The sequence below is a fragment of the Malaclemys terrapin genome, chromosome 4 (genome assembly GCF_027887155.1).
Source record: "Malaclemys terrapin pileata isolate rMalTer1 chromosome 4, rMalTer1.hap1, whole genome shotgun sequence".
NCBI classification, from domain to species: domain Eukaryota; kingdom Metazoa; phylum Chordata; order Testudines; family Emydidae; genus Malaclemys; species Malaclemys terrapin.
This window is the reverse complement of record NC_071508.1, coordinates 84,606,084-84,629,151: the sequence shown is the minus strand read 5'-3', so window position 1 is coordinate 84,629,151 and position 23,068 is coordinate 84,606,084. Positions and strand designations below refer to the sequence as shown.

The window sequence follows — 23,068 nt, the reverse complement described above, 5'->3', positions numbered from 1 at the left end:
TCAAATTAAATATGAGATCCCTTTTCCCTTCGTGCAGGTTTTGGTAAATTGGTTACTGACAATCAATGCTGCTGCACCCAGGAGGTCTCGGGTTACCTGCTTGCTAATTCCAAACCTGTTCAAGCTTTGTCTTTCTTCACTTACTTTTATTTTTAAACAACTATTTGTAGTTCAAGCAAAGCCTTGACAGGATTATCTCTACGCAAGGAGGATTTCAATTGCAAAACAGACTTAGATCAGAAGCAGTGGGAAGACTTTCCAGAACCTGGTACATTAGTATCCCTGCATCTAGTTCATAATGCTGAAATTAAACAATTTAGCTAACTTTGCTTTAATATCAACCGTTCTGCACTGGCAAGTTCTTCGAAGCAGGAATGATGACCACGCTGATGCTAGAGCCAGCTCTCATGCACAAGGCACCAGTGTATATATTTTGTGACATGCTTGGGGAACCTTTGGGATGAAAGATTCTCTTGAAATATAAGATAGAGGTATCCAGAGTGAAGCCCAAGGGCTAAATGTGGCCCATCATATCCAAATATGCAGCTCTGGGCCACCCTCTCCCAAAAGCTGCAGAGTGAGGACAAAACTGATAAATCACAAGTTTTTATTGCTGGTGAACTCAAACAGGCAATTTTAATCTATTGAAGATACATGTACAAGCAAATATTAGGCCTTTTTGTGTGGGGTTGGGGGTGTGTGATAAATTTTGTATGTAAATATCTCTGCACATTAGGTATAGCTCCCAGGCTCCTGAGGAGCTGCTAATGTGGGCCTTGCTGTCATGTAGTTTGGGCACCCTTGTTGTAAAATGTTATCAGTAGTATTCACTTGTATTGAAGGGGAGATTAAATCTCTGACTGCAGCCACCCTTGCTCTTCAGAAAGAGAAATGAGTCCTGCATGGTGTAGCAGCAGATACAGAGCCAGTTTTTCAGAAGTACTCAGCACCTAGCAGGTGCCATTGAAAACAGGAACTGGAGAGCACTCAGCACTTTTGGAAATCTGGCCAATGGTGTCTTTGTTGGAAGGTGCCAGGGTACCCAGTAATAGTAGGAGAGTGATCCAGTGGATGCTACACAGTGATTTAATAATGTACTGGGTCCAATTCAGTTCCTGGTGTGCAAACTGCAAGTAAAGTGCACTTTTGTGGGTAAATTAGAGCCCCGGGAGGGTGCAAGAGCTGAGCGGTATTTGTCAGTCATTGGTGAACAAGAAGCTTGAATAGGTGCCACAATGGTAACTCGGGGGCAACTGAGTCTGATTTGCATGATATAGCCACATGTCAAAGGCCACTCAGGGACCATTCCTTAAGTGAGCCATTGATTGTTATGCAGCTGTGCAAGAACAGTCGCACTTGGGGAGTTTCTAAAGCCAAAGAACACATGATTGAGGTGCTGGTCACCACCGTGGATAGCTGCCCCCACCCCGGAGTCATAACTGTGGGGTCATTGGTTGTGCTGCCAATTCACTAAGCCACTTAAACCTTCTTAATGTTTCTGTAATGGCAGGGTTCCAGTGCAACCTGCTCCAAAGTGAGGGCATGACCTGACGCAAACGTTGCATGCTGCACAGAAGGCAGTGCTACAGCCGAGTTAAACTGGGCAGCTAGAAGGTCCTAGGATTTAGACACTGAGGTTAGTCACCCTCACACATTCTTTTCATGAATGCAACTGCCACAATGGATAGGCATGTCCCAGTTCCTGTCTGCACCTCCTCTCCCTCACTCACCCCCTAATATCTGACTCTACTGCCTATGAATTGCCCCCATGTGCAAATTACCCATCCATAGCATTTGTACACCCAAAGTGATTATTTTGCTAAGATCTAAATATTTGAAACCATCATTTACCTGGCTGATAAACTGAACCTATTATTTCTTTGATTTCATGGTACTGGCATCATAGCATGGAAAACACGTTTCTGTTCTCTGTTTTTTGTTTGTTGGTTTAATTTAATGAACTACAAAAAGGGAATATTAATACCTCTCTCTATGTTCTGGGTATTTCAGGAGGCATGGCATACCACAGGACAGAACTCATTAACTCCTTGCTGCCACTGCTTTCACATGTCCGTTGCCGGCAAAGGTTGTCATGTGAAATGGGGCACAGGGAGGAATAAAACAATTGCATTTTGTGCAGTACAGAAAAAAATTAACACTGTGTGTTGATTCTTATTCAGAAGCAGCAGCGTTACCAACAAACAATTCCATTGATAGCAACAGAGTTTCTTTTCCCTCTGGAATGGAATTCCACAGACCAATGGGCAGATTTATGGGCTGAGGGCTGGCTAGAGAGAACAGTCATGGACCAACATGGTAATAATCCAGCCATTCCCAACACAACAGAAAAGCAAGACTCCACAATCACACACGCATTCACATCTTGAACCAAATTCATTGCTGGTGCAATGCCACTGACTTGGGTGGAATGACACCTGGAATTAATCTGGCCCCATATACCTATTTACAGCACACCCTCCTCATAAAGCTCTGAGTGAGAGAAGACTGCCACGTGGTACAATGCATCCTTGTTGCTTATGCCAGCAGCCAAGAAGAGTCCTCAGGACAAACAATTAATGTGTGGCTGCCAGAGCAATGCATCTTGCATGCCACCACCTCCCCCACAGCCTCAGGATTGTTCCCAAGTGGCTAAACTTGAAACTATCTCTAGCTGAGATAGCTCTAAAATAGAGCAACAGTACCTTGCAGCCCTTCCACCTCCCTGCTGCCCCTCTCACAACCCAACCTCATTCTCATCTGGAAGAAATTGAGGAATAGCCCCATTGTGCTCCTTAGAAACTTTCTTTTTTAACATACTCCCTGATATCAGGCAGTGAGGCACATCCTGTGCTACCCCAAATCAGCTTTATGGAGAGGGTTTGCTGTACTTAGTTTAAAACAGCATTTAGGAAGGGAAAATAAAGTCAGTACTCGGAGAAGAACACTGGGCCAAGCTGAGACAAGATCAACTGGTGCAGGAGGAAATAGACACAGGCGATATAGTCTGTCCCAGAGGACTCCGACTGATTCCTGGTTGCTGCCTTAATCAAATGAGGACTTTGACATCAGGCAGTGCAAGGGGCTGCAGTCAGAATTAAGTCATCAGCATCCTTAGTGACAGAGAAATCCCTGGGAAGGAAGGCAGAAAACCCCAGGTGGCGTCTACATCTCCATGGGTTTGCCTGGTTGGAAATGGAGCTGGAGCTTGGAGCAGCCCTTGTGATGAGTTCCACTGTGAGGGGAAGACTTCAGCTATTTCTCTCTTTGGCCACTTTGCCGTGATTCAGATTGCACAGAGTATGGTGGAATTCACCCGGCAGAAAAGGCCTTTTATTTATAAAAAGGAGTGGGGGGAAAACTCTCGAGTGAGCATCAGGACTGAGAATTCAAAAAGTACAAGTTTCATATAAATCCAGCAAGATGTCCAGCACCATAACATACTATGGTGCAATAAAGAACCTTAGGGGAAGGTCAGGGAGACCACAAGAGGGGGCGCAGTCTACCTTCTCAGTAGAGCACCACTGTTGGGTCGTTCTCAACAGCAGATGGATTTTCCTTGATCCTGCAGCATCTCAGGTCCCATGGGAGGTATTGGTTGCAAGCAAGCACCTGAATATTGCCTAATGGAATAAGCCAAATCACTAATTTAGCCAGGGCGTCTATGCCCATCCACTAGTTTGTTTTTTGTATACATTTCAACTGTAGCATTTTCTCTCATTTCTCCACATCCAGTAAAATGCAGCTAACAGGACTTTTTTTTCCCCATAATAATTTAGAAGTCATAAACAACCTAACCAACAAGTAGCTGACACTGCTTCTTGTGGCCAAAAACATAAAATCCATAGAAAATCTATTGGTTCCATTTTTATTCTGCTATATCCCATGCATGCCCCCATCATAAAGGGGATTGTGTATCGTACAGGATGTATCAGTCTTTGAGACCAGTCTGGGATGTGGCTGGGCTCTCTCACTAAGTGTGGCATTGGGTTATTGTTCAATTGGTTTTGACATGGCCGTTGGCCAAGGCGATTGTGGCGGTAGGGTCCCCTGGCTCAGCATTTTCATCAAATCGCAAGCGCAAGGTGTTCCTGATAACCAGCTGCTCCATGATGAACGCAGCACAGAACCATGGGATGGCATACTCTAGGGTGATGAGGCCCATGAAGTCAAAATCAAACTGTGAATAGTCCCAAGGGCAGGCGTTAAACTGGCGCAGGATGAAGCCAGTGGTAAACTCCCAAAGGTATGTCCAGAGGGTGTAAATGAGGCATCGCACTAAAATGTTACACTTGTCTTTCAGATACAGGTACATCTTCTCCACGATGAGGATGGAGGTCCCATAGATGAAGAGTGCCCAGACACTGGTGACACCTGGGAACTTCCAGTTAAAGTTGACCACAAACTCCCAGGCAGCCGTAAACATCACCTCACAGAAATAGCCATGAATGGCATAGAGGTACCACCGTGAGAAAGCAGTCAGGGGTTCTGCAGCAGCCATCCTTCCACACAGTCCCCAGCCGGAACTCTGAAAGGAACAAAGACAGGCAGAAAATCAATAAGGACATCACCAGGTCTCATCTCATTGGGAGGAATACGAGTAAATTAACAACATCGACAAGAGAGAAGTCGAGAAATGAGATGTATCCCTTTTGATGACGGGATTAACCAGAGATGCAAAAAACTTTAGGTGGTTTCATTCTTCGTAGCATTAATCTTAGTGCTGGTGAAAGCTGACAGATTGGTGATTAAGAGGCTGGCAATCAGACAGCAGCAGTGCAGGTTTCCTGCACACTGCACTACCAGGAGGACTTGGATCGAGCTGGTACTCAGTGGTAATGAGGGAGATGAAGGGTAGTGTGACTACAAATCAGCTTACTGGAAACAAGTAATACTATGAAAAATACAGGAGGAAGAAGTCCTTTAGTTCTGAAAGAAGTAGCACTGACCCCCATTTTGCTGAATCTCAGGCAATATAGGACAGATGAGGCAAGTAAGGTATTGAAATAATCTTAGACCCTTTTGGTGCCCTCCATGGTTCATGCCCCCAGAAATCTCAGTTTAGCAAACAGGGATTTGAGGGTGCCCTTTTAACTGGCTAGTGAGAGAAACAAAAGAGGAGTGTTCTCAGCTGTTACACCTGCCCCTGTTCAACTGAACCGTTGCTGTATATTAAGGAACTGGCAGACATGAGATATCTGGGATTCAGGGAAGCATTTGATATAATACAGAATTGCCTGATTTACAGTCAAAAGGCACAAAAGATCTATTGAAATACATTTGAATTTGGCTTCTGGAAGCATAAAGCGTGAGAATAAAAAAGGAAAGCTGAGGGTAGAGATCTAGTTAGTCATGCTGAGAGGGGGTTTGGAATAAGGACCCTGTCTGTATACTGGAGTGTAAGTTACAGAAAAAGACATGAGGGTGGAGAAAAAGATTTTAAAAGGGAATAACTTCTTCATCACCCTAATCAAGTTCAACCCTCCCCCTCCCAAACAATTACTATTACATCCTTCAGATATCTGTAGAGATTTATCATGTCTTAATCACTGCTTAGCCAAGCTATACACATTGTCCCACGTTCATCCTGGTGTAACTCCATTGACTTGAGTAGAGTTACACCAGAAATGAATCCGACCAATTTATTGTTTTAAAAATCTATCCTTACAAATCAGTTTCTCCAGTCCTTTGTTCAGATGCTGCTTTCTAACTAACTTCCTTCCTCCCTCAGGCGCCCTCTGACCTGGACAGCTTTATGGTACAAGATACCCGGAACTGACTGCAGAATGTCAGGTGTGGTCTTAACAATGCCATAGAGAGCGAGCGTAAAACCTCCCTGCTCTGTAACATGATGCCTCTCTCTATACAGTATGAAATTGCACTGGAGGTGAGGTACTGGTGGGAGGTGAGTGAGAGAAGGATTTGTTTGGGAGAGAAGGAAGACTTCCAAAGGAGAAAAGGCATCCAAATAATGGGCAGAGGGAGGAAATGTACCTAAAAATGGCATAAAGGGAAGGAAAATTATTGTGGGGAGAGGAGGTTAATCTGCTATTTGTTTCTGAAAAAGGAGAAGGATCAAGGTAGTACTGAACATAAGGAAGACAGATGAGTGCCCATGGCCCACTCACTCTTATATGAGAGCCATTAAGATGACCAACCAGCGCCCACTGTCATGATGTTTTTTATGAAGTGCGCACCTATCCCACTAGTCAATGAACTGAGACCCACTGTCACAGGGCGACTGGCCCCTTTATGAGGTAATGAGTCCAGCCTCACCTATGACTCATTCAACCCTCCTCCTCAGGTGGGAAAAATTAGTGTAGCCATATAACAGGTAGGTCATGTGCTTAAAAGTCAGTCCAGACCTAGAGAGAAGCCCCCAGAAAGCTAAAAGGAGGAGGAAAGGCAGACAGCTCAGAAAGGAGACTGCCTGTCTGCCAAGCAGAGCCCCAGGAGGGCTGTGGGCCCCCCTGAACCAAAGGAGAGAAGAGGTGCTTTGTGAAGTAGAGCTGGAAACTGGCTCTAATCACAGTATAGCCCCCCCAGCAGGGGGCCGTGCGACTCCTCAGTCATGGAGAAAAACCCCTGCTTTAATCACAGCACAAGCCAAAGAAGCATGGCTGTAGGGCTCCTGATTTACATGGAACAAGGTTTGGAACTGGGTGGACAAAGTGCCAATAAGAATTAATAAATGATACCAACTAGGAGGATCTTACTTTAAGTATTCTGGCATGGGAGCGAATTATTGCAAGAAGCCAGAGGCAGCTGAGGGCAGGATACCTGCAAAGCCATACCATTTTACATAGGCCACTGACCAGCCTTCAGGTGCTGCAGACTTTGGGTCAATATCAAACTGGTTGACCTACAAGTGAAAGACTATAAAGTCATTAGAAAATTCTCTGAGCCATTCAGACCCCAACTTAAGAATGATTTAATCAACCAAGAAACTCTGAGGATTTGAGGGCAATAGGGTTGTTGCCTGAGACGTGTGTAGGTGTAACATCGCCACTGAGAGCTTCAGTGCAGTGCATGTCACTAATGTTCCTGAGGGTGATCAGGGGAACTGCCAGCAGTTATTCTATGTGCTGTTACTTGGTTTCTTCTCAGCACAGCTGAGAGACCTGGGCCAATGAGTTTTCATATCATTCCTCCATTTTCACATGATTTCAAGAGAAAACTGATATATATACCCGCTAGTTAGAGGTAGGAGATGGGGTGGGGGGAGGCCAGAACAGTGTCTGAGGGAGGACAGGAGTTATGAGAAGGATCAGAGGAACTATTCCTATCCAGGGAAGACAAGGCACAGGGAGCTATCACTGTCTGGAGAGGAGAGGGGTCGGGGAGTCCAGGAGGACACAGTCCAGGGCTGAGGTTCTTCTAGGTCATTTCTATAAGGCTTTCTAACCCCCCCCCCCCCAATCCCCCTGTAGGAGATGTGTTTGCATTCTGTTGGTTGAGAACTCCCGCAGCCCCAATGTCTGCATACTCAGGTCTTTCTTTCCAGTAAATTCAGAAATGTCTTTTCAAAATGTTCTGAGGCCTTACAAAATAAAACTCAGCAAGAGAAGCATTGAAAGATGCAGTAAGCATCCTCTCTCAAAGTCACAACTGCTTCTGTTCAAGTCCTGTTGCCGCATGCCTGCCCACTAGTGACCAAACACTCAGGTAGATGTGTCCATCTAGCAGCGCCCCCTTCTGGTGGCCAGCTTTGCTGTGCAGGTGCATCTGGTGTTCAGTCCAGATTAGAACTGCACCCCTTCCCGTGCACAGCCAGCATTCCCAGAGCTGTGTTGTGGTGCTCTCAGAGGAAAGCCATTCTTTACTGATAAGATACACTCCATATTTATTAGATAATTATTCATCCCAGGGACTAACCTGAGACCAAGTCAACGTTCTCTCTTCTCTCGTATTTTTCTAAATAGGCATCTAGTCCACACAATGGGAGACTGGGGCCAGAAACTGAACACAGGCCTCCTGCAGGCCATACTTTGCACTAGCAACTAGTTCACCAGACAGACCATAACTGGGTTTTTTTGAGCCTTGTGACAATCACTAATGAAAACTCAACTGCCCACAATTATCAGCTGTGCTGGGAATGAACCAGGTAACTGTGCACTTATCAACTGACAGCAGTGTCAGCCACACCAATGTACATAACTCCCAGAAAATTCTGTGGAGACATTATCCCTATACATATGCCTCAAGTGACAACCCCATCAATTCCTAACCAGAGTTGTTTGAAAGTCAGAATGCCCCTTTCTGTGAGAAATTCCAACATTTTTGGAGAAAAAAAGTCACTTTCAAAATGAAAAGTAGCAACTTCAAAATTTCCTGCAGAAGGGCAATTCTGAAAAAAACATTTTGAAATAACCAGAATGTTTCATTTAGAAAATTTCTAATCAAAATATCTTCAGAGCTTTGGCTTCCAAGAAGCTCTCAGCTCGGCCCTGGCTCCCAGACGCCTTGCAGTGCAGCCATAGGGCCTGGATGCCCAAGCGTCCCAACTCCAGGGACGTCTGCCACGGAGGCTACTAAGGATGGCAAGAATCCATGCTAGTTTTGAAACCTGCCTATGTTCTGAGGAAGATCTGAGGCAATTCACATGTTCCCAGGGAACAGTTCAACAGCAGTGAATCAGCATTTTCCCATGGGAAAATGACCCATTGAAAAATTTCCAATTAGCTCTACCCCTAACCCCTGAGTTTCCTCACTGACTAAAAGATTCCAAAACAAGGCCTGCATTTCTCTTTTGCTGGATTTTGGTAATGCTCAATGGCCCCAAATGAAATCAGACCCTATCCTGCTAGGCACTCTGCAACTGTATAGGAAGCTGCAGCCGCTTACCCTGAAGTGCTTACATTCTGTTGTATACAAGATGCAACATGTGAGTAACAAACAGAAAGGAAGTGTAAGGGGCAGATGCAAGAAACAATAAGATTACATATTTCAGAGTAACAGCCGTGTTAGTCTGTATCCGCAAAAAGAAGAACAGGAGTACTTGTGGCACCTTAGAGACTAACAAATTTATTAGAGCATAAGCTTTCGTGGACTACAGCCCACTTCTTCGGATGCATATAGAATGGAAGATTACATAGTTACACAGATTAGCAATTGCACAACACAGTGGTTCTAAATCATCTAAGTGTTTATAAAATCCATCTAATCCCCAAGCACCACACCACCTAGCCTTCATTGCTTAGCTGATTTCTTGTAAATATCACAGCAGAAGTGGCTGTAGAGAAGGGATAGGAAGGAGGCGAGATTAATGGCTTTACAGATTCATTCAACGACAGCATTTTATGTTCAAGGGGCATCCTGAAAGAAAGCACGGAGCCATTTGTTGAAGAAGCAGACTAACTGATCACAGTGATTCTTTCTGGCCCTAAAATCTATGAAATGGAGGCTAGATGTGAAACAAAAACGAATGAGCAGGCAGGATTTCTAATGGAATGACTGTGATAGTGATCAAAAAGCTCTTAAGAATTGATAGCTGTTCTGTCACCGGTGGGAAATGAGGTGGAGTATATCAGTGCAATTCCCAGCAAGACAGCGCTGTAGATGGCACATGGCTGATTGTTCACAGCAGAAAGTGAATGGGGCATAGAGAATGCACTCCTCTCCAACCCCTGGCGGTTGTCCCTTCAGGTCCCCCTGGCAGAGGGCAGCATAGGCAAAGCTTGTTCTGCTACTGCTCATGCTGCACTTTAAAAATAAAAAAATAAAACTTTATTTAGGAAGTTTTTACATGTTTATAAATCTTTGCCATATAAATTTCAGAAACAAATAATCATTACAACAGTGAGCTTTTGTTTAAAGAGATATTCTACAGGATTACAGTCATCATCAGATCTTCCTATTTAACAGGGTGTTGCCAAATTACAGAGTCAACATCATTAAAACCCCAAAATTGTTCCTAGTGATTTTATTAAATGGAGTGAAATCTCTGATTACACATAGACATACTATGTCTGTTGAATATCAAATGTTAATATTTAAAAAAACTGGACAGGTGTAGTTTTGTTTTTGCAAGTGAATGCACTTTGTCTGAATATTGAATAAAAGATAACCAAATATCTGTCCTCTGTCTATTTTGCTGGGTATATAATTGGTGTGTTAATTTTTCCAAAACCACAACCTCCCCCACTTTTTTATTTAAACCATTCCTCCATAGTTGGGCTATTTCTTTTTTTCCAATGAAAGGTTACCAATAGCTGAGCATTTGCTAGAAGATGAGAGATTAATTCTTTTTCTCTTTGTGCCTGACCATTTCCAATCAGAAGCCCAAGTGGATTACCAACAGATCATTTGGTAATAAACATCTAACAATTTGTGGTATTGTTACAGACTGCATCCAAATACTTTCTAATGACTGGTCTTATCCACCATATATGCATTAAAATCATCTTTTTCACCACAATTTCTTCACCATTTATCGCCATTTCATCTCTCTCTCTCTATTTTAACCTGACTAGTGTGAGGTGCCATTGGAATAGTATCTTAAAGACATTTTCTTTTATTGTGCTACCTACTGATATTGCTGGTCCTCTTTTCCAGATAAAACCCCATTCCTCTGCAGTAATTTGTCTAGCCACATCCTGTTCACATATGGGCACGTTTTTGTTAGGAAAGCTGCCTGCAAAGATTGATATAAATTAGTTCTAGAGACAAGGTGCGGGAGGTAATATATTTTATTGGACCAACTTCTGTTGGTGAGAGAGACAAGCTTTCCAGCTACACAGAGCTCTTCCTCAGGTCTGGGAAATGTACTCAGAATGTACGTCTACAGTGCAATTAAAAACCTGTGTCTGGCCCATGCCAGCAGACTCAGGCTCACAGTGCTTGGGCTAAGGGGCTGTTTAATTGCAGTGTAGACGTTTGGGCTTGGGCTGTATCCTGAGCCATTTCACAAGGTCCTAGAGCCTGGGCTCCAGCCCGAGCATATACATAGCAATGAAATAGCCCCTTAGTGTGATCCAGTCAGCTAGCACAGGCCAGTCCTGGGTTTTTAATTGCAGTGTAGAGATACACAGGTTGTCACAGCTAAATAAGGTAGAACAGACTGTTTAGTATAAGAAGTTAACACATATTTTAAGGGACTGTTCAAGGTAAAGTGGCCCATTCGTGGGGTAGGAGGAGAGAAGAAGGAAAAAAGGCAGCTTGGGATGGGGGTTGTTAGCGGACCATAGATTGTTATAACAAAGAATTTTTTTGTTTCCTAATTGGCCATCACTGCTATTAAATTTAGCTCTCAGTATGAGATGGTTTTCTAGAAAGTTGAGTTGGAAAAAACAGAGGACTTCAATTATTCAAGGCTGTGAAACTGGCACCTTTCTCCAGCACTAGATTCACTTTACAATTCAAATGTTTAAAGTGAAAGAGGTGCCTTCAAACTTAGCATGAAAATGTAGCAATGGCCAAAGTGTTAAGTGCCTTCTTTTGTTTCATGCAGTGTTATAGCCCTGTTGGTCCCAGGATATGAGAGAGACAAGGTGGGTGAAGTAATATCTTTTATTGAACAAACTTCTGTTGGTGAAAGAGACAGGCTTTCAAGCTACACAGAGCTCTTAAGTTCTTTTGCTTCAGTTTTCACCAAAAAGGTTAGCAGTCATCGGACAACTAACACAGGAAACATCAGTGTAAATGGTGTAGGATCTCAGGCTAAAATAGAGAAAGAACAAGTTAACAATTACTTAGGATATGTCTACCCTTAAAATGCTACAGCAGCTCAGCTGCACCCCTGCAACTAGGCCGCTGTAGCGCTTCAGGGTAGACCAGGCTGGACAAGTTGAATGTCAAGTTGGCAGGGCCTCACAAAACACATCCTAGAATACTTAAGGAACTGGCTGAAGAGCTCTCCGAGCCATTAGTGATTATCTTTGAGAACTCATGGAGGATGGGAGAGATCCCAGAGGACTGGAAAAGTGCAGATAGAGTACCTATTTATAAAAAGGGGAATAAGGACAACCCAGGGAATTATAGACCAGACAGCTTAATTTTGGTACCCAGAAAGATAATGGGACAAATAATCTAACAATCAATTTGTAAGCAGCTAGAAGATAATAAAGTAATAAGTAATAGTCAACATGGATTTGTTCTTGTAAAATCAACCTAACCGCCTTTGACAGGATAATAAGCCTTACAAGCCTTGTAGTCCAGGAGTGGGGTGGAAACAGTAGCTGTGATATAGATAAACTTTAGTAAGGTTTTTGATACCGTCTCACTTGACATCAGAAGCAAACCAGGGAAATATAGCCTAGACAAACCTACAATAAGGTGGGTGCACAACTGGTTGAAAAACCATACTCAGGGAGTAGTTAGCAATGATTCACAGGGATCTGTCCTGGGTCTGGTTCTATTCAATATCTTCATAAATGATTTGCATTATGGCATAGTAGGTACACCTATAAATTCTGCAGATGACACCAAGTTGTGAGGATTTGCAAGGGCTTTGGAAGACAGGATTAGAATTCAAAATTATCTTTATCAACTGGAGAAATGGTCTAAAATAAATAGGATGAAATTCAATACGGCCAAATGCCAAGTACTACACTTAGGGCAGGTCTACACTTAAAACGCTACATTAGTGCTTCAGTGAAGATACTACTACGCCAACGGGAGAGCTTCTTGTGTCAGCGCAGTTAGCTACTGCCTGTCATGGAGGTGGATTATGTGGACAGGAGAATCTCATAGCACTGTCTACACCAGGGGTTAGGTTGGTATAACTGTGTCACTCGGAGGGGGTGGGGGTGTCACACCCCTTAAGTGACATAGTTATACCGATGGACGTTTATAGTGTAGACCTGGCCTTAGGAAGGAACGATCAATTGCACAAATACAAAATGGGAAATGACTGCCTAGGAAGGAGCACTGCAGAAAAGGATTGGGGCATTACAGTGGATCACAAACTAAATATAAGACTAAAACTGTTGCAAAAACAGTTACTATCATTCTGGGATTGATGTTGTCGGAGTGTTGTAAGCAAGACAGGAGAAGTAATTCTTCCACTCTACTCAGCACTGATAAGGCCACAGCAGGAGTATTGTGTCCAGTTCTGAGCACCACACTTTGGCAAAGATGTGGACAAATTGGAGAAAGTCCAGAGAAGAGCAACAAAAATGATTAAAGGTCTAGAAAACATGACCTATGAGAAAAGATTGGAAAATTGGGTAGTCTGGAGAAGAGAAGACTGAGGGGGGACATAATAGTCTTCAAGTATGAAAAAGGTTGTTATAAAGAGGGTGATAAATTGTTCTCCTTAACCACTGAGGATAGGACAAGAAGCAATGGGCTTACATTGCTGCAAGGGAGATTTAGATTAGACATTAGGAAAATCTTCTTAACTGTCAGGGTAGCTAAGCAATAGGACAAATTACCGAGGGAGATTGTGCAATCTCCATTATTGGAGGTTTATAAGAACAGGTTGGACAAACACCGGTCATTCATGGTCTCGATAATACTTAGTCTTGCCTCGTTGCCGGGGACTGGACTAGATGACCCATCGAGGACCCTTCCAGGCCTACATTTCTATGATTCTATGTTTTGTCTGAACAGGGCTAAACTAGGGCAGCATGTGCTACCATTCTCCTATTAGGAGCTTCCTTCCCAATCTGCTGATGGAATTAGAGAGAGAAAAGGACTAAGTATTGAAATTACACATCATCCTCCCCCACTGTGTACCTGGGAACAGACCGTACCGAACTCCTTCCTTGCCTGGCAAGGCCTCTGTGGTTAATCATAGAATTTGCTGACAGGACAGAAGCCAAGAACTTCTATCTGCAGTTGACAAGGGCACTTTCAAAGCAAATGCCTGGCAGTCTACGTTTAAAGGGCTGTGTTACCATACAGAAGCCTGGTTTTAGGATCAGAGCTAGATTTTCTGGCCCAGGACTGCAAGAAGAGGGATACTGTTATGGCACTGAGATGAAGGCTTCAAATGCCAGTTTGCCAATTGGGATTTGGCTGTTAGCCATTCCTGTAATCTGGGGAGGAGATATGGAGAGAGAGTCTGATGCTGTGGGCCAGGCAGATAAAATGAGGGGGGTGGGGGGGGGGGGTGGGGGGGAGAAGAATAATCACACTGAATCAACAAACCACTCTCCAAATCCTCTTCTCAGGAACCACCTCTCTACTCAAGCTTGTTTGACTTTGCTAGAGGAATATGCCCAAATTCCAGGGGGAAGATAGCATCTTTCTGCCTCACATCTGACTAGAGAGATGCTTCCGGAAGTTAGAAGTGGGAGCAAGCTAATTCTTCCCTTCCCCTCCCATTGTAAGTAATAACCTTTTCTTCTACCCAGTGTATCTTGCCCGCTCCTAACCAATATTTTCACCACACATGCCAATACCCTGATGCAGTCTAACAACCCTGGGATGTGGTCCTTTACATAGAGCAAGCTATATGCAGAGATCATGCAGTCCTAGTCACTTTCCCTTTTGAAGCCCACTCTGCGCATCTGAGAGTGAGCACAACTATGATGCTGACATTCTATTCTGATGCTAGACACTATCCATTGCCCAAGCTGAATCCAGGCTAGCAGTAGTGAAGTGGTGATGTGGGACCCACAGAGCAGGGCAGATTTGCCACATAAGCGCTTTGCGGAACATGCTAATGTGTGTCATGTGCATATGTGATCAAAAATGTAGAACACAATCTGCTTGCTTGTCAAAACTCTCCTACTTAGAAGCTCTCATGCTGTGGTGGATCAAGGCCAAATCAACTGATCTGTGCCCTGTCTTCCAAAGGCTCTACCAGATCTTACACATCCTCCCTGCACCCCCATAGAGGCTGGCAAGCTTACCTTGAAAAGGATCCAAGGTAACTTACCTAATTCTGAATTGCTAGTATTGAAAAAAAAAAAAAAAGTTTTTCATGGGACATTTCTTCAAATTAGTGGGGGACTGGAGGCTGAGAGTTCCCCCAGCTGGGGTGTATGTATGTAAGCTCAGGTGAATTTTAACAAGGCTGAAGTTGGTTCCTTATTCACAGTTCCCAGTTCCTTATTCAAAGATTTATTTTTAAATCAATCATCACTAAGTTTAAATTTTTAAGGACATTCACCAAAATAAGTGAGAATAAATTTTAATATAAATATATATATTCATGTTTTTAAGAATACACTTTAAGATACAAGCAAGACCCCAAACCTACATTGTGTAATTGCCTCAATGTCTGTCTCTTTCCCATTCCAGGGCCCACACCTTCCCAATCACTTCTGGTGTCTTGTCCAGTACATCCTGTAGCTGGTGGCAGCAGCTGATCCCTGTCAATCTCTCAAATCTGTCCCGGAGAGAATATGAATACAATAAAAAAGAATGATGACCAAAGAAGATTACATGAATCCAATTACCAGCTAAGCCAAAGGAGTTGAGTCCTTGTGGGTTTTAACAGTAATACTCCTCCATTCATGCTGCCCAGAAGGCACCGTTCATTGCAAGGGAGCAGTAAGGCAGCCCCAGTCCAGCTCCCTAGGTGACTGCTCACGGAGTAAAGGGAGAACATTAAGACATCATCATTAATGTAGTCATTTTACTGACTTTAACCATGGAGAATGGCAGTAAAAGAGTATAAAGCTTGCACTTTCCCATTACCCTCATCTAGGGGCCACAAAATGTAAGGCAGAGAATGAAAACTGCAACTAAGCCTGGCAGAGGGCAACACTAACCATGAAGACAGAGACTCTATGTTTACAATAGGATGAGAGATGCTTGCTACTGTACCGATAACTGTACTGTATGGCATATGTACTGTATGCATGCACACACTCACATCCCATGCACATGGCTGCAGGCACCCAAGTACATAGATGCATTCTCATACCTGCGTCCTACATTTATATATGCACCAGCAGGCATGCACCCACATTTGACACGTGCACCAACATGTGTTGACAGGCATGAATAAAACCACAAACATATGTAATTATTTATGTCTGCACCTATGAGTACTCCCACCCATGTGCATCTACACATGCAAATGCATATCCCTGGGTCTATGTGCACACACATGTAATCCATCATACACATGCACAGCCCACATACAAAAACTTGGTCTAAGAACGTATCTGTACATAGCTTAATAGAATGGGGGTTTGATTCTAATCTTCTGATTGCTACTATCATATTAAATAATGCATGTGTGCCTGTCCACGCAATCCAGCAGCTTATGAAGAATTGTTGGGACAGACTGACTCCATGGCTGAGACTGGCATTTCATTCACAGCCAGCCAGGCTACTCTGGAGATGAATTGCAGGCATAGTATTAGCAGCAAGGTTTTAAGTCCTTTGGCCACATGTGGGGGGTTATCAGGAGCAACCCTGTGCTACTCAAAGCAAAGTGCTGCTGAGTGAGGGGTTGGCTCCTGCCAGCACTCCACTCTGGTCCCCAAAGGCTTCTTAATCACTAATGAATGGCCTGGTCAAGTGGGAATATTTCTGACAGTAGGGTGGGGAACAGCCAGTGTAACAACAGCCACAGGAGTCAGTGGATACTGATCCATGTTATGTGACAAGTGTATTAACCTTTGTATCTCTCACCCGGGTCAGGTGACTGGGGGGAGGAAATAAAGTCACTCTCTTATCAGCACTCCTGCGTACTACCCTACTATTGCATGGTCTCTGTAAGAAGAGCGGGGACACTAAAGAACATAGCTTGTATCTCTACTCAAGGAGGATGCCTAATTTCAGGACCTTCTTATAGTCCTGCAAGTGCCAGACTCACATGAAAGACCCGTAAAAAACTGATAAATCCCATCCACCTTGGGATCCTAATGTACACAAGATCAGAATTACAGACCCATAAAATATAATCCCAGGCTCTCCCTAACTACAGATGTGACTTTACCAAGAAGCATTCATCCCAAAGCCTGTGGTAGTCTCTGCTGTGAACTGGATTTCAAAAGGCATGTATGTCACTGTTTTCATTGTGTTTAATAGTTTATGCTGTGGCACTTGCCTGTTTCTCAACCAGTAGATTCTGTTATCACTGGTTGGCCATTCAAAGCTTGCCCACTTGGCTACCTCCAGGTGCTCACGGGGGGCAGGCCCAATGTTAATTTTCTCTCCTGGGAATTACAGCACAGCAATGAACAAAGAGTCTAAGGCCGGGCCTACCCGGGTGGAAGCCTGGAGGATATCTGTAGCTACATGCCACAGTGAAAAGCAGGCTGTGTCCACACTGCGGTGTGTTGCTACACGCGGCAGTGAAAGGCTCTGGCAGTGAGACACTGCCCTGTTAAAAATAGCAGGGGAGGCACTGCTTGGGCACGTAGAGAGCCGTGTAGGGCACATACTCTAAGGTTCTGGTGTGTTCGCCTAAGCAGTGCCTCCCCACCTACACTGCTACTTATAGCCATGCCAGGGGGCATACAGCATAGATACGCTACACACGGCTGTAAATGTAGAAGAAGCTTAAGAAGGCTAATGTTAGCTAAGGACCTACTTCTGCTCTCCCTGGGCCAAAGCCTCAGCTGCAGCTGAGCAGCACGCAGCAGAGCTGAAAGGGGGGTGTACAAAGGCATTTGCCCCCCTCCGATGCTGGGGCTCAGTGGTCTCTGGACTGACCCCTATCGTATAATAAACCAGCATGACTGGCAGCGGAAGGGAGCATTGCTAGGCTTTCCTCGTACTCCTCCAGTCTCTGACTGCCAGAAAGGTCCCTTGGGGACAGGGCTGTTCTAATTAATACCAGATGCTATTCTTCCTGCTCAAGGGGTCAGGAGCGGGTGGTTGGGACCAGGAGCTGCTATAGTGGCTTAACAGCACCCACGGGTCCCCCGACACTAGGGGAATCCTCCAGCAGCCGTCCAAGCCAGCTTTAGGGCTATTGTTTGTCACTGGAGCTGAGCACTCAGACCTCCTAGTTGGAGAAGTGGGTGCTCAGTACTTCTGAAAATCAGGCCCCTAGTCTGTTAAGAAGGGCACCCAAATATTGTTGCAATCAGAATCAGTAGCCACTTTTGAAAGTTTGTGCCTAAATATTGTATTAGCGGATGGCAGCAAGTGTAGCAATCAGCAGAGCACTATGTGCATCACGGCTCCTTGGTTTGTTTTTGCAAAGTGATGAGTGACTCCTGGAGCTGACAACATCCAGCCACCTAAGGAAGCACTGCAGTCCCCATCACCTTCTGCACTGTCGCTGCAGCCAGCAGACCTCAAGGGAGGACACCATCAAGATCAGGGCACTATCACCTATCTTATGTGATTTCCTAAAGCCATATGGAAATCCACAGAGTTCTTTTTAAATGTGTGTATCTTTTCTGAACGTATTTCCCAATCTTCTTTCCAAAAAAGAAAATCAGTTCCACCAGCTCATCCTTCATGAGCAACCCTACAATAACTAACCAATGTGAGAAAGCCAGTGCTCAGGAGCAACCCTACAATAATAAACCAAAATGTTCAGCCCAGCTCTTCTGAGCAAACTGTGATCATCAAAACCAGCATCAGTGTGCAATGGAGGAAAGCCACATTTGGCAGTGAAATCACATATCAGCTTTAGGAAGGGTGCTCTGGAGGAAAGAGGGTCTTATGGCTAAGGCACAAAATTAGGAGCATCTAAATTTCTACCTCTGCTAATGTGACCTCGTGCAAGTCACTTAAATTGTCTCCGCCTGTTTCCTCACAAATGGGGATAACAAGACTTCCCTCCCTCTCAGGAGTCCTATGAGGCTTACTTCATTGACATTTGTACAATGCCCGGAGATCCTCAGACAAAGTGCTATAGAGAAGGGTAAAACAGGTATGATGTTAAGCTTCTGGGGAGCTAGAAGCAGAGAGTAAAAGATTGCTTTTAGAAATGTTGAACTTGACGGTATCTATTAGCTTGTCTCAGGCAAACAGGCAAATTAGGCTTCTAAAATTCTACCTGTTATTTAGTGGAGAACAAAATGGCAGCTTCCAAAACCCTTTCCAAGTAAAGGTACAACTCAGGGAAACAAATTTCCTTCTCTACAGCACTTTCTCTCTTCTAAACCTTTCTGAACACCCCAGGCAAAGACAATGTATAACATTTTTTTAAAAACCTTCCCACTGTGAAATATATTTATCTTACCCCAGAGCTCTCTCATACAGTATAATTACCCTTCAAGGGCCTTTCAACTTTATTGAACTTTTTACCATCTCTTATGTTCCAGCCGGTCCTGAAAATGGTCCAGCCACAATCTCTCTCTCTCCCTTTTGTTGTTCTCTTGATAGCAATTCTGTAGCTCCTCCACCCTCCCACCCCAAAAACACATCTTCTTTCTATCACACTAAAGTTGAGATTCCATGGAATCAGTTCCTCCGAAAACCAGCACAGGAACCTTTGTATTAGCTGCCATTTACCAATCTGGCATTCCTGAAATTCCTCATAATAATCCTCAAAATATTGTGTGATTCTTTCTGACCAAACATGTCCCTTGGGAGTCTCCTGTAGTGTGGTTCTGCCATGTTCTTAGGTCTTAGTTCACAGGTTCTAGGTGATACAAATATCATATAGTTCCTGGATGGGGATGGAGCAGAAGGAGAGGATACACTTCAAAAACCTATTGACTATTCATTAAAATACATCCTTCCCTTGCTACTGCAATTTGTGCCCAAAGACCTTAAAATTCCTTCTTCCTTGTCTGATTGGGCTCAACTTGGCCAATTCTAGAAAAGGTTCCTTCTGCCTAATAAAAACAAAAAACAAAACATCACAACCACTGAGCACAGGACCTCTACTTTAAAACAAACAAATGTGCAACATAAAAACTGACTCTGAAGTTTTGCCATTGGTGGGCATGACTCTTAAGACCCATTTCTGAAAAGAGCCACTGTGTTTACAGCTGGGAAAGGTAGGTCCCCTAAGCAGTTTCTGTGGGAATAAACCACTCTCCTCCTGGCTTCCAGTAATTAGCTTACCACAAGGATTAGTTCACTGCCTCCATGGTTTTCAAAGCGTATCATTAGCAGTGGAAACATATTGTACAGTCAGAGGAATTAGTGATGAGTTTTATTCTCTATTACCCAAGTGCTCTTCAACACAGACACTTGAAAATAGAGAACAATGAGCAACCCATGAGTCCCCAGTTATTATGGCTTAGTACAGCTGGCCCCACCACATAATCAATGCGGATTTGTCCAAAGGATAAGGAGGGCAAGGAACTTTAGACCTATCTTGCAGGGAACTTGAGATCCAGGAGAGTAGTTCCCACACAGTGAGTTGGATTCCCCTCTGCCTTGTGCTGTCATTTGCAAAGATGGCATAAAATGCTACCAGATCAGAATAGCTGCATTTTACCCAACATCACATTCACTGTGCAGTGATGCAAGCAAGTACACAAGGACCAGGACGGTGGAGAACAGGGCCAGGAGGGGCAGCTAGAATCAGAAGAGGCAGTGTATAAATGAGGGGACAGATTCCCCAGTAAAGGACAGCTGCTTGGCTCTACATTGTCAGTGAAATGTGTCTCTAAAGCTGGCTTAACTAGCCAAGATAAGATCCTCCCAGTGCAAGGGGGATACTCTAGTGGCATAGAGCTAATGCAGGGGCTCTCGCACCACCCTTCCTCCCTGCTGCCAGTGTAGCAGGAGAAAGATGCCCCGCCCGAGATGCCCCTGCATTTGAACTCTATTGATCTTTAGCCGCATTTTTATCCCCTGGGGCCATCGCAGCCTGGTGTAAATTAGAGCACCTTTCATGCTACTCCAAGTGCAAAGGGACCAGCCCCTGCACGAAGAAGAGCACAAAGGTGAGATTTAAGCCACCTTTGCATAAACACGTTGCCAGCCCTACTTGCACCCACACTTGCACTTTGGCTTGGGCCAACAGTCTAGCCCTAGACTGAATCCCATGTTGATTCTCTTTGTGATTTCTAGAGCCAGCATGCTCTGCCTATGGATCTAAAGTTCATTTTTCTAGCTGCTGGTGCCATGAACTCCTCCTAGTATTGCAGAATCCAGGCATGTCTTTCTGCCTTTTGTATTCTTTCCAGAAATAACTATTCTAAAATTGAAACTTAGCTGGCAATTCAGCTTTGATGGGACCGTCCAGCCTTGTGTGATGCTATCCTGCAGTTTCCTAGGGCATTGAAAGTCCTGAAATAACTTCAGGGCTGATGCAACTTCACCACATCATGACAAAATATCTGCAATACATCCTCCTTGAAGGACTGATAACTGCCTCAGAGGCCAAAAATTTCCAAGGCTGCTAGTTTCTAATCCCACTCTCAGTCTTCCACAGGGTGGGCTAGCAGGGGTGTCACTGAACGGAAGTCTTCTTTTCCGGAGGGGCAGGGAATGCTGTTACACTGAACTCTCACTCCCTTCCCACTAGCTAGCACTCCAGTTAGGAGTCAATACCCAAGCTCTGATAGAGGAGGCTAGCACGGTCCTCATGAAGGCAGGGATGCAGTGGGAAAGGAAGACTGGGTTTGAACCCTGTCACATTGGACTGATCCTTGCTAGGAGGGGAGACTTTCCTGACTACTACTTTAGATTCCTCCAACCTGCTAACTACAGGCCCAGAATTCTATTAGCTTCTCAATGACCACAGAGATCAAGGCACAGAAGGAAATGAGAGGCTGGGAGTGTGGAGCTGGAGTCCCCCTCCATTTGGGGAAGGCTGCAGGACAAAACAGATGAGTGATCTGAGGCAGGGGATTAATGAAGGTGGGCTGGAGAAGTGCAGTGATTGTGTAATGGAGGAGCAAGAAGGAACGCACTGAAGTGAGACAGAAAGTGTGTTTCATAGATTATAAAGTAGAAAGGACCATTGTGATTATCTAGTCTGACCTCCTGCATAACACAGGCCATAGAACTTCCAGGGAATTAGTTCCTGTTTGAACTACAGCTTGCCTTTTAGAAAAACAACTAGCCTTGATTTAAAAATTGTCAGTGCCACTACAACCCGTAGTAAACTGTTCCAGCGGGCAACTACCCTCACTGTTAAAAATGTAACCTCTACTATTGTAGAGGCCTTGCTGGGGTGGGCTATCCGGGAGACAAGCTAGTGAATCCTCCCCCACCTTTGCTATACCTAGGTAGTCAGTCACCTTTGGAGATGGATCCCTTCTGTGAGAAGGAGCTAGTGAAGATGCACTGCTCCTCTGTAGCTATTACAGGGCCCAGGTAAATATGAGAATACCAGAATACTTCAACTCACTTCATGCCTCCACTCTCTTCTTATCAGGCCAGGGCTGGCTCCAGGCACCAGCATTCCAAGCAGGTGCTTAGGGCAGCAATCTGCAAGGGGCGGCAGTCAGTGTGTTTTTGCCGCTCCAAGCAGCACGCCGAATTGCCACCGTGGACGGCAGGGGCAGTGCGTGTGCCGTTAGGGCAGCACAGTCGTTTCCGCGGCGGTGGCAATTCAACGGCAGCTTCTATGTTCAGCTGCCTGTGGGGGCAATTCGGTGGCTTCTGTCTTCAGCCGGAAGACAGAAGCTGCTGCCGCCACGGAAACACACATGCCGCCCAAATGGCACACAGACTGCCCCCACCGTCCACGGCGGCAATTCGGCGCGCTGCTTGGGGCGGCAAAAACAGTAGAGCCGGCCCTGTATCAGGCTCCTTCAAACAAACCTGCCTGAGAATCTTAACTGGTTTGGAAAGCAAAGGCCATTTTCCTCTCATTGCTGGGCTGCTGATGGATCACTGAGAGCAAGCTATACTCAAGTATCAACAAGGCATCTATTGAAAGGAAGAGAGCAGGAGAGATACAAAGCTGCTGCATGTCCAAACAGGTGAACACAGGGAGTAAAGAAAGCCTTTTAAAGTGATACGTTTCAGCAATTTAGTCCCTTAAATTAGAATACAGCTGTGTTTAGAAGTCTGTTTAGAACTACCTTAATCGGAGTATTTTGTTCAATTGCAGTGTTGACATGGGAGGTGCAATTACAAACTGGACCACTGGGCAGCTACTCATTGTGGCTCCCCCCTGTCAGACCACCACCATTCTGCTATGTAGGATGCAGGAAGAAAACACAGGAAGTGAGGCAGGGGCTGGTGGGAAGATGACTGGAGAACATTTCACCGTGATTGGATAAACTACTGGACAGCCAGAAAAACCCAATTTAAAAGGTGTTCAGGCAAGTCAAGGTTGAGAAGAGTACAGTACAGA

At 44.6% G+C, this 23,068-nt stretch overlaps 1 protein-coding gene across 8 annotated transcripts in view; it reads right to left on the bottom strand.

The window, feature by feature from the left end:
• Positions 1-593: 593 nt before the first annotated feature.
• The window catches only part of TMEM229B (transmembrane protein 229B), a 56,502-nt gene continuing 34,027 nt past the window's right edge, over positions 594-23,068 (bottom strand). For 4 of the 8 annotated variants that reach the window (XM_054024744.1, XM_054024743.1, XM_054024745.1 and 1 more), the window contains exons 2-3: positions 15,146-15,274; positions 594-4,525 (exon numbers count right to left, since the gene is read on the bottom strand). In XM_054024744.1, coding sequence (XP_053880719.1) covers positions 3,995-4,525; positions 15,146-15,181 — 567 coding nt within the window. In that variant the 5' untranslated portion in view covers positions 15,182-15,274 and the 3' untranslated portion in view covers positions 594-3,994. Of the gene's footprint in view, positions 4,526-11,523; positions 11,656-15,145; positions 15,275-23,068 lie in introns of those variants that run through there. The other 4 variants (XM_054024748.1, XM_054024746.1, XM_054024741.1 and 1 more) reach the window with 2 other exon arrangements.